Source organism: Heloderma suspectum, chromosome 4, assembly GCF_057233095.1.
Source record: "Heloderma suspectum isolate Gila_16-S chromosome 4, 16-S_ref, whole genome shotgun sequence".
NCBI lineage: Eukaryota > Metazoa > Chordata > Lepidosauria > Squamata > Helodermatidae > Heloderma > Heloderma suspectum.
The window spans coordinates 71,796,205-71,808,885 of record NC_139461.1 but is presented as its reverse complement, the minus strand read 5'-3'; the positions used below and the strand labels follow the sequence as shown (position 1 = coordinate 71,808,885).

At 41.7% G+C, this 12,681-nt stretch overlaps 1 protein-coding gene across 2 annotated transcripts in view; it reads right to left on the bottom strand.

Annotated features, from left to right (window-relative positions):
* The window catches only part of NOL4 (nucleolar protein 4), a 207,321-nt gene extending 194,996 nt beyond the window's left edge, over positions 1-12,325 (bottom strand). For both annotated transcript variants that reach the window (XM_084848084.1, XM_084848085.1), the window contains exon 1: positions 12,047-12,325. In XM_084848084.1, the coding sequence (XP_084704210.1) occupies positions 12,047-12,325 (279 nt within the window). The remainder of the gene's footprint in view (positions 1-12,046) is intronic.
* Between the last annotated feature and the right edge of the window lie 356 nt (positions 12,326-12,681).

Below are 12,681 nucleotides of genomic sequence, written 5' to 3'. Positions count from 1 at the left end.
CATTTCTAGTCCCCCGATCATCTTTGCTGCCCTTCTCTGAACTTGTTCCAATTCATCTGAATCCTTCTTAAAGTGTGGGTTCCAGAATTGGACACAATATTTGAGGTGAGGTCTCACTAGCACAGAATAGAGTGGAACTATTACTTCCTGTGATTTAGAAATAATATTTCTAGTGATGCAACCTAACATTGCATTTGCCTTTTTGCAGCCACATCACATTGCTGATTCATATTCAGCTTGTGATCAACAACAACTCCAAGATCCTTTTCACATGTACTGTTGTCAAGCCAGGTATCCCCTGGTTGCCAGACTACAAAACAAAATCAATTTTATAAAATCCATGATACTTTATATCATTCATATTGGTGTATATTCTTATATCTCTTGGTTTTTTAATGTCTCAATCGTTGTGTTACTAGAATTGAAATTATGATGGCTATAATTTCTATTAATATCCTTGCAGCAACATAGAGATTATTGGCTGCTCTCATAGCCCTCTTCACAGACAATTGCAGTATTTCCCCCCTAAATTCTTCAGTTCTTTAGAATTCTTGGGTACCAGTGATTTATCACTATGTTCCATCTTGAACGGACATACCTTTCTTTTGCAAGACCTCTTCCACCTCTCCTGCCATAACTACAAAGCCAGTTCCCAACATGTCATCACACTACTGACCAAAAAATATTACCATATAGATAAGAGCAGCTTGATTCTCAATGTCTGCAGTCACTGGAATTATTAGGGGCAGGGGATCCATTTGTTTCTGTCCCAATGGTATCCCCAAGTACTGCCATTTACTTTTTCTTATATAAGCAAAGAGCTGCCATTTTACTCCAATGGGGAAATGTAAAGTGATGCATGCCACAATGAGAATAATCCTGCAATGCTACCCTTCAAGGGCCATGGCTTGGGGAGGAGCTTGGGGGAGGGGCTTGCCTGAGGTGCTAAAGGCTGAACGGGCTGGCCTAGCAGGCCAAATTTGACCCACAGGCTGGAGGTTCCCCATCCCTGCAGTAAACATGTACTTGGACAGTTGGACTTCCCAAAAGCTTCTGACAGTTCCTCAACAAAGGTTCCTAAGTAAATGTAGCAATCAGGGAGAAAGAGAACTGGTCTTTTTATCAATCAGCAACAGGTTCAAAGGGGACAGGAAAGAGAAGGTATGAATAAACTGCCTTTCACAATGGAGTTATTATATAGTGGGGCACCCAAAGGACTGGGATTGGGACTGATGTCATTTAACTTTCATAAATTGCCTAAAACAAAGAATGAACAGTGGGGTAGCAAAGTTTGCAGATAACCCAGAGTTGCTGAAGATGGTAAAATTCCAAACAAACTTCTAAGAACACCAAAAACTTTACATATATACTTATGGGTCCAACCTGGGTGTAACAACTCAGGCAATACCACTTGGGACAGAGACCAACATGTCAGTGCAGCCTCACTGTGTTATGACTGTGGGGAAAGCAAAAGAAGCAATTCAGTATTGGGAATTATTAAGGAAAGGATTTAAATCAAAACAGCAAGTACTGTAACACAGAGAAAAATCCACTGTGCACTGACAGCTAGAGAGGGCACAGAGAAGGGCAACTAAAATTACCAGGGACAGGGAGTGGGTTGAAATCTTCATTATACAGAAAAGCTAAAGGCTTGGGGTGTTGAGTTTAGAAAGATAATCAAGGGGGTATGTGACGGGTTTAAATAACGTTATGAATGGTGTAGAGACAGTTGAGAGATGGTATTCTCTGCCTATCAACACACTAGAACTTGGAGGCTTACCATGAAATTGATTGGCAATAGTAATGTCAGCAGAAACAAAAGAAGTACTTCACACCACACAGAATTAACTTGTGGAACTCACTGACATGATGTTGTGATGGCTGCTCACATAGATGGCTTTTAAAGAGGCATATGCCAGAATGTAAGAGGTAGATCTATCAGTGACTTTAGCCATAACTATTAAGAATAGAACGTCCATGTTTCAGAACCATTATCACTCCCTCTAACAGGGAATTGCGGTGGCAACTGCCAACAGAAATGAAGTCAAAATGGGGCTATTAAGAATACAAGACAGAGTTATCAGCATGCCCGAGTTTGCAGAAATACAAAAGATCGAAACACCTAAGCAGGTAAAACAAGAACAAAACAAAATGGTTCAGTCAGGATCAAGCATGCTCAGTAGCCATAAAATGTTGAGTGTTTGTTGGAAAATAAAAATGGAAAATGTGGGGTGAAGGAGCAGAATTCCTTCTTGTAGGAATATACAGCTGATAGGATCTGGAGGAAGGTATGACTGGCTGACTGGCAGTAATCCCGAAGAACATTCCTGGTTATGGGGATGGGGACGGACTTCACCATTTTGTTGGAGATCCCATTTGTGCATCTAAATAACAGATGCTGGGACCAACAAAAGGGACTAGCTATGCCCATCACTTGTAAGCTCCCCAGGGGCATTTGGTTGGCAACTACATGGACTTTTGGACCAACCACTGCAATTCTTTTATTTAAGGGCAAAGATGTGAGCACAAAAATTGCAATGAATTCAATGTTAACAGCACAAAATAGACCTGTGTAAGTTGTGAGACTTAAGTAACCATATTAAAATACATGTGCAGTCAGCCCAGTCCTATGCATAGTTAGTCAGAACAGAAGTATGTCTTACCGAGTTCAATGAGAAGTAAGAATTTAATAGGATTGCAGCCTGACACTACCAAAAGATTTTGTGTCTTTGATACCAAGCACTGGACTATTTATCTTGGCTGTTGCTTGGGAACAGTACATACCCCATTATCTCCCTTTTTAATCCAGCTTTCCCCACCCTGCTTCCAGATGTGTTTGACTACAACCCCTACAGTCCCCAGCCAACATAGCAATTGATGTTGTAGTCCATCACATTTGGAGGGCACCAAGTTGGGGAAAACTGTCAAGAGACTGAAACAACCTAACTGCACAATTCAGAAACTATAAAAATGGCAATCAAGAATTGTTGTTGTTGTTGTTGTTGTTGCGGTGGTGGTGATGATGATGATGATAAGTATATCCCACCTTTTCTCCAAGGAGCTCAGGGCAGCAAACATGATTCTTGTTGCCCCTTTTATCCTGACAATCATCCTATGATGCAGATTAGGCTGAGAGACAATGACTAGACTAAGGTTACCCAATGAGCTTTGTGCAGATTTGACCATGGTCTCTCCGTTCCTAGTCTGCTATTCTAACCACTATACCACACCGACTGAATTCTATTGCACATGTAAGGTCTTAAGTAAATATCAGTTTTTATGGAATGATTTAATTTATACATGTATGCATATCCATATGTGTAAAACACGTATTTTGTGTGTATGTGTATCATGTATCTCTGTGTTTGTGTGCGCACACACATGTATGTGTGTATATATGAGAAACAAATATCCTGTTCTCCATGCCAATGATTTCATTCCCAGATGTGACACACTAATTCTTCATGGGCAATGATGAATTTGGATTATAGAAAGCTTTGACTATTGGGTGGTATAGAAATGTAGTAAAATAAATAAATATCTTCTCTCCAGTTGCCCCCCCACCAAGTGTATTTCTGTCTCCCCATATTGGTTTGCTAGTACTCTGTTCCTCCTCACTTTCATTGTTAATGTCAACTAAATTTGCTATGTAATATAAATACATCAGAATTATAAACTTTTGCAGAGGCAACATTTAGTATAGTCTTTTCTTTTTACAAAGGTTTGTCCTTGTTTTCTAACATTCTTTGGAAAAGTTACATCCTGAAAGGTGGTTACCATAGTTTTCAAACTTTCAAGAATACATCCAAGATTAATTAGGTGAATATAATTTAGGGCACAATCCTACAGCTGCTAGACAGCATCTAGATGGCCATAGGATTTTTCATTTTCTGGGAACTGAGCTCGCAGCCAGTGCTCCAAGGTCGGTTCCCAGAAAACTGACTCCCTGTCCCCTCTCCCACTGCCTCATAGGTGGCATGGCTTGTCCTCAGCTCCACACTCACTAGAGCAGCATGGAGCAGGTGAAAGCGGGGCGTTCTGGGGGCAGGGAGAGGGTGGTGGAAATGCTATTACAACACTTCCTATATGCCATCTGGCCTCTCCCCCCGTCCCCCCAAGGCACCCTGGCTAGACAACCAAAATCAGCCATCTAGCCGCAAATGCAGGGTGGATGGAGCATGGAGGAGAAGATCCCCTCCACACTCCTCCTGCCTTGTACTGAATAGTCAGTTGCCTCTGAGTTCGTAGGTGGCCATCTATCCCCGTAGGATTGCGACCTTAGTCATATAATGAACCATGTTTTCTCATTTGTGGAAATCTAGTTGAGCTACATCAAAAATAAAAAATAAAAACCCAGTTGATCAACCATGCCAATGCATGGAAGAGTTCTAGAGAACTGAGCAAAGACGAAGTAATAATGGGGTATAAAGTGTAGCCCAAGTGATCATATTAGGACTTCTGTAGAATTTCAGGAATAATATATAATTTTATAAAGTGGGTTCGCAAAACACAGAGTAGCTATTCCCTAGTGCTAAGCTTTATGTTCACTCAGTTTTGTACACTCCCCACCCTTGCTATGAGGCATGATTATTCTAATCAGCATTAGTGATTGAGCATTCAGAAACAAAGTGGTAATTATTTGGAAGCTGCTGTAAACCAAGTCTGAACATTAGTCTGTCTAGATCAGTATAGTCTACACCAACCTTCCCTACTCTGGTACCATCCAGATGTGTTGGACTACAATGTCCATCATCTCCAGCTGGCATGACCTTGGGGTGACTGGCAGTAGCTCTCCAGGCTTTCACACAGGACACACCAGTCTTTCCCAGCCCTACCTGGAAATGCCAAGGACCTTTTTCATGCTCTGAGCATGTAAATATGCATATGCTCTACCACTGAGCTACTACAGAATAAAAATGTCCTGATACATATTGGCAGGAAAAAAATGTCCAGATATACAATACTGTGCAAAAGTCTTAGGCCACCATTAGATTTGTTGTTTTAGCAATGGTATAATGACCATATTTAATTATTTCTCAGTCTCTTCATTAGAATACAACCAGAAAATACAGGAAATTTGTATGCCGTATTCAACAATAGAAAAAAAAAAACAGAAAAAAGCTTCCATAGGCTAAAGTGGCAAGTATTTAGTGTGACCTCCCCTTACACTAGAGTAACAGCAGGCGCCTGGCCAGGAATGGTCTTCGTGGAATGATAGCAGCCAAGAAACCACTTTTGCGCAAGGGGAACAGGGTGAAAAGGCTAAGATATGCTAAAGCTCACAAAGATTGGAATGAGGATCAGTGGAAAAGAGTATTATGGAGTGATGAACCCAAGTTTGAAGTTTTGGGGTCCAATTGTTGACAATATGTGAGAAGAAGAGTTGGAGAGAGATGGATGAATGAGTGCTTGCGGCCTTCAGTGAAACATGGTGGAGGGTCTGTCCTGGTTTGGGGCTGCATTTCTGCCAGTGGTGTTGGTGATCCTGTCCGTATTGATGAGATCATGAATGCTGAAAAGTACAGACAGGTTTTAATTCATCATGCCATTCCTTCTGGAAAGCGCCTGATTGGGAATGGTTTCATTTTTCAGCATAACGATCCCAAGCACACTGCTAATGCAGTGGAATCATATTTAGCGAGGAAAACAGCTGATAAAACTGACAGTCATGGACTGGCCTCCACAGAGTCCAGACCTGAATATTATAGAGGCAGTTTGGGACCACCTGGACAGAGAAAGAAATAAAAGACAACCTACATCTAAAGAAGAACTCTGGGAAGTGCTGAAAGAAGCCTGGTATTACTTCAGAAAACTTCAGGACAGTTTCCCCAAAAGAGTTCAAGATGTGCTTAGAGCCAAGGGAGGTCACACTAAATACTGACTTTTGCCTGTACATATTTTCTGTATTTGCTGTTTGTATCTTAATACAGAGACCGAAAAATAATTATGGATGGTCATTAAAACTTTGCTAAAACAACAAAGCTGGTGGTGGCCTAGGACTTTCGCACAGTGCTATATATTTGCAGGAAAAAAATGTCTAGATACATATTTGCAAATCTTCAGTAACATTTTTTTCAGAATTCTATTGCTCTGCTTTGTGTGGTGTGGATACTTGTGGCATATTAACAATCTTGTAGGTTTCTGTTTTCTCAGTATGCATTTCACAAATTTCATTGCGCTTTAAAGCTATCACAGCAACTTAAAGAGAAGGGTTTATAATGATGCATGCTCTCACACTGTCGTAAATAGTTATGTAAAAAAGGAGCATGACTAGCAGCCCAGTTCCAAGCATTTGTGCGGGGGGGGGGGGGATGCATCATAATATCACTGAGACTCTAGCATAAATTATGTGGAGTTACACTGGCATAGTTATTGATACTTCTCATCCTAAGCACTTATGTACTGATGCAGCAAATTAGGAATGAGCCATTAATATTATACAACAAGTAGTGCAGCTTGTTGTATAATATGGTGCCCTCCAAACTGGTGCCCTCCAGATCCATCATTCATCACCACACATTTCTAAACCAGATATATAACTCCACACAGGTGCAGTACACACAAGGTAGCAAGATACAGATCTTTATTCCAAACAAGAGTCAAAGAGAACTGTCTGCTTAGGAAACTATCATATACTAAATTAGACCATCTAGCCCAGTATGGTTGACACTGACTGGCAGCAGCTCTCCAGGGTTTCAGGCAGAAAGTTTTTCAGCCTTACCTGGAGATGCTGGGGTTTGAACCTGGGACTTTCTGCATGCAAATGTGCTCTACCACCAAGCCACAGCCCCTCCTGCTTTCAGATGGGCTGCTGCCTGTGCCTTATTCTATTCCTTGTGTCTTATATTTGACTCATACCCCACCCATAGCTCATACACAAATATATGTTTATTAAATTGCTTGAACCCCAGATAGTAGACTTAGAGAGAACTTGGCTGAACCTTGTTCCAAACTTTAAATGTACATGTGGGAATACATTTTAAAACAAAGATTACAGTTTTTGTTTTCTTAAGAGGGGAAAGTATAAGTGAAAACATGACAGAGATTTTGCCAAACTTGCTTAGATTCTGAATTAGTTTATATAAAGCTACTGTTCTGTAGTCTGGGAAACTTTTGATGACATACACTAGACTAAATAATACAGGAATCTAGTTTTCCATTATTTCTGTAGAATAATGGCTATGCAGTCCCTATTACAATACTGACATTAAATAAAGATTGAATAGTAATAGTTATGTTATAGTTAAGCATATCCTCCATATAGAGTGCAACATTTCATAACAATTCTAAAATCACATTGATTTAAATGAAACATTTGCTTTTGATGTGATAGATATTATTTGTACAATTACTACTTGACATTACTGAACTTTACTTCTTTCTGGTTTAATTTCAGATGAAAAAAAATCTCATTGAGGAGTCAGAGATCTCAAAGTTATACATAAAATTATTTGTACAGTTTCAAACACACTTACTAATGGCAGTGCTAAGTGACTGTGTGAGTGCCAACTATTACAACTTTATACTGATTATTGTCAGCCATTTGGCAGATTTCTCTAACACTTTTATATTGAAGTCTCTTGATTAGGCATCATTTCACTATTCCCATAAAGTGCAGCTTGGGATTAATGAAAGAACAGATGACAAAAACAGGAACAGAGGGAAGAGTAGCAGAGGTATATTGTTCATTGAGCTGTACATATAAAGACTCCACTGTGTGTTGTCCCACTGTAGACCTAAAATGGCTGTATTGCAGGATGTTGTTGCCTGGTGACCAAGAGTGCGTCTCCTACAACACAGAGGGATGTGAACACTGGAAGACTGATTTGCTCCTATTGCTCTCCCCAAGATTGAGCCAGTGAAATAAATTAAATCTGCATTCAACAAGCTAAATATTCCCTTTCTCTGCATACTGTTTAAATTGAATACGACCCTGTGATCCTGAGATAGTCACCAACAAAACAGCAAAACAAGATGAAATACTTGACCAAGCCATTTAATAAACAGACTAGAATACTGCTACTGTAAGCCTGCAAGTTATCTTTGCTTCCGTGAAGACTATGCTGCTTGTCTAGTCTGTTCCGGTGCAAACTCCCACCTGCTATCAGTCTCTCTTTCTTTCATTAGAATCAAGTAGTTAATTAGCCCCAGCCTGTCCTCTCCCCTTCTCTCTTTCCCTTTAATGCAGCAGTAATGATGTCTAATTACCAGCAGCAGTGGATTACAGAACCTTCAGGAGCAAATCTCTCTGGTTGACAGCAAAGCTGAGCAACAAACCTTAAAGCCTCAAGGAGAGAAATAATTCTGGACAACGAAGATGAAGATGGGTTGCTTAATTTCTTTTTTGTCAAGCCAATGGCTTTTCAGTTCAAACTGTTGTTTTATGTATCTCATTAATACTATGGGTATGCCTGGGCTGACCAGGATTATCAATAGTGATTGATTTTACAATGGTATACCTTTTACCTACAGTGACTTTTCAAGTGGCAGAAAAAACTTTTTGATTATCCAGAGCTAGGAGTTAGTCTCTGTGCACTGTGGCAGATGAAATATCTGTGACAACTTTGTCAGGAGCAGTGCATTCAGCAATCAAATAGGAGAGTTTAACAAGGAGTGATCTTCAATGATTAAACTCTTCTATTATTACTGTAGGTTTCTGGGGATGAATGAGAGAGAAGCTAAGAAGTAGGCTGAGGCATCTGTCCATGGTGCCAGTGAGTAAAGTTGAATGGATTCACACATATATTTTAATTTCAAGGGGAAATTAAAATCCCCTTTGAATTCAACCATTGATACATATGCAGTGTGCCCATCCCACCTTTTCAGGTGGACCTAAAACCATCATACTTCTTTTCAATGGATTTATTGAGTCTGGCTTAAATTTTCAAAGAAACCCTTTCACTTCCTTTTTTTCCTCCTACTTCAAACACTGAATATGCTTCAGACAAAGTCCTTAAACAATTGCTACATTTTGTGACTGGAAGCATGCAGTTTGAGGTGTTTGCATTTCATCCAGTAGCATCTGTGCATGTTGTTATAAGTGTGTGCTATATGGAACATATTTAGGGTGCAATCCTATGGCCACTAGTCAGCAGCTAGATGGCCATAGGATAGATCAGTTTCTGGGAACGGACCTTGGAGCTCGTGCTGAGAACTGACCTCCATCCCCTCCCATGCCACCTCATAGGCAGCACGGAACAGCCCCACACTCCACACTCGGAAGAGGGGCATGGAGCAGCAAAAGTGGGGCATTCCTGGGGGTGTGCCGGGGCGGGGAAGTTGACATCCAACGTGTCATCCAGCTGCCACTTCCTGTGCTCTGAGGTCCCACAGCTAGACAGCTGAAATCGGCTGTCTAGTTGTGAAAGCTGGGAGCAAGGAGGAGATCCGCTCCTCACCACTCCTCCTGCCCTGCATTGTATAGGCGGTTGCCCCCGGGCTCAGAGACTGCCGACCCAGATAGGATTGCTCCCTTAGGAAACTAAATATTTAGAAATATGGGATTGGCTCTAGACTTAGTCATACGTCAACTGGACCTATTGAAATCAAGAACTTAGTCATGATTAACTTAAGTCTCATTCTTTTCAATAGGTCTACTCAAAGTATGACTGCATCTGGATCAAATCCTCAAAACTGAATGTTTTACCTATTCAGTGAGTCTGGATCCAACCCTTAAAACTGAACGTTTTACCTATTCAGTGTCATAGTACAGAATAATGTATATTTGGCATAATCCAGTGCACAGTAATGCATGATTACATGCCTATCTGCATTGGATTGTGGCTGCTGAATGTAGTGTAGAAACTTGATGAACACTTTAATGGTTATATTATATTTGTCCTGATTGCTCTGTTACAGTGCTGGCCATTCCCAAGACTGAGGTTGCAATCCTATCTACACTTTTGGAGAAAGCTCCATTGAACTCTGAGTAAATATGCTCAGATTGTGGAGTAGGTTTGTTTTTTTTTAATGTAAATATTAACTACATTTGTAGTGTTTTTCTAATTCAAGCAGATAAACACAGGTGAAATGTTTAGTGGGTGCATTTACCAAGACAGCTGCAAGCCATAGAAATGTGACTGAAGTATGAACCAAAAGAATGGGGATGTGCAAACCCTTTTAGAGATAACATAAAATAGACTTAGGACACAATCCTATGCATGTTTAGACAGAAAAAAGTCCTACAGCCATGCTGGGGAATGCTAACAGGGGAATGTTGGGAGTTGTAGGACTTTTTTCTGTCTAAACATGCATAGAATTGCCCCCTTAGTTAATCCAAATGTATGTAACTTTTAAAGACCCAGAATACCAATTTATCTTGCTATATCATGCTATCTTGTGAAAATAAATCTAGTTTTTCCATAGGCTATCACTTAATTGCATCTTCTTTCAAAAAGAGAAAATTACTTTTGCTGTAGTACAAGGAAGTCACTGTGAAAGATAAAGGGTGTTGTCCACAAGTCTTTAAAAAAATCCTTTTCCAGAAAATGGAAAAGTGAATAAAATAAATCAGTATAGATAGAAAACTTTATTTTAGTTTTTTTCTTAAAAATTGTGCTATATTTCAATGTTATACTAATAGATACTTGAATGTACCTTAAATATTGTGGTCAGAGGTTTACAGTGGGTTACAGTAAATAAATGGGTTTACACAGAAGCAATATTTAATGAATTGCCCCAAATCCATAAAACTTTCACAAAGTAATATGCCATGCTCCTGTAGGTAGCTGAGCCCGTAAAACCAACAGAAGACTAAACACTATTTCAATTCATCTGTTTTGCAGCCCAATTTCACATTTTAAACCCATTATTTAATATAGTTTGTATCTATGTTTTAGGCATATAAAAGTATTTTGATTGACTCAGCAGAAAAACAAAGACACACAGAACCCTAGCATTTCCTTCTACTGCATACACTCCATTACATCTTAATACTTCCTTTTTAAAAAAAACTTATTTTACTACGCAATTGAGAACCTTCACCCAAGTCCAAGACGAGATTGTGCTATCAACAAAAATGTGTTCCATCAAACCCAAATACGAAATGTATGGTTGTTGTTGTTTTTTTATTGCACACATTTCCACAAACCAGGGCCAGAGAGGTAAAGCTCAGAAAGCAAGAAATAGTAGAGGAAGGAGATGAGAATGCAAACCTACTTGTAAGTAACCAACAGTCCCCATCTTCTGAAGCAGGAAATTCTGTAGGTCCTGCCACCACCACAACCCAGCATAATAGTCCTTCTGCTGCTGTAAGATCTGCAGCTAGCTTTTCAGCCCCAACCTCTGGAAGGCTTGCAAGACTTCTGGGCTGGTATCAACTGAGAGACTTGAGCAACCCCCCCCCCTCTCTCTCTCTCTCACACACACACACACACACTGAGAGAGACCGACCAGTTTCCCCCATTTGGTCATGTGCAAGCCTATGGCTCTTTTGTTGATCACCCTGTCCTCTGCTTTCTGCAGTCAGCCACGCATGTCCCTGCTGCTCAGGGGATGTGGGCTAACAATGAAGAAAAAGAAGCTGATATCCTGGGGAAACCCCCAAATCAACGACCGCTTGGCTTTGCACCAATAAGGATCCACTGTGCTCTGTCGATCGAAATTTGTCTAGTATAGGTAGCGCGTAGCTGTAACCACAGGCGCCCCGTCTATTCTCCATTCAGCTCAAAGGGAAAGAAAGAAAGAATAGATTTCCCCTTTCCGCCCCTTCCCCCCTCCCCCTCAAAAAAAGAAAGAAAGGAGAGGGGAAAGAACGAGGGAGATCTCTTCTAGGGGTGTGTTCTGTGCATTGACTATGTAGAAGGAGGGAAGGATCACAAAGCCCTGAGCGGTGGAGAAGGTGCCAGGCAAATTCAACAGGGGGAGGGGAGGCGGGAGAAGCGCTTTGAGAGGGGAGGAGGCGAGAGGGGGAGGAGGAGGAGGAGGGAACAGCTTGAGCCAACTAGGGGGTGGGGGTGGCAGCTATGTGGCGGCAGCGGCGGCGGCTGCTCCCCACTCTTCCTCCCTGATGTGGCTACATAACAAGGGAGACAATTTCTCTACTAACCGTGGTCTTGACAGGCACGTAGAGTACTTGCTTCCCTCCGCCACCAGCAGCACCGCCACCACCGCTGACCTCGTCCGGATTGCCGAGCTGGAAACCTTTGGATTTGACCCAGAATTTAAATTTGGCATTATCCGTGGAGCTCGTCTCGGAGCCGTTCAGGAGCTGGACAATCCGCTCGTATTTTTTGCGGGTCACCGTCTTGGTTTTCCCCGAGTCCCCGTAAGTCCTGAGGCACCAGTCCTGGAACTGGCGATACATGTCCCGGTCGCCGCTCTCCATAATCCCCCTGAGAGACACACACACGCGCACACAAAGCGGGCCTGGGGGGACGGATGTCCCACACCTCCAGGGCACCTGTTCACCCCGGGCACATGGAGAAGGGAGGCTCCACCAGCAAGATCCGAGGAGGAGGAGGAAGTCCCGCGGCAATCACACCCCAGAGGGGGCTGTTGGGGGGTTTCCTTCTTCGCTGGTGGATGAGGCGCTGGGCGATCAATTCCAGAGTGGCTCGCCAGCAGTCCCGATCATTTTCCAACTTGATCTCCCGCTCCTCACATGAACCAGACGAGCAGCTCTGGAGGGGCTCGCCTTGCCTTCCCCTCCTACGGTACGTGATCTGCCCCTTTAATATTGTG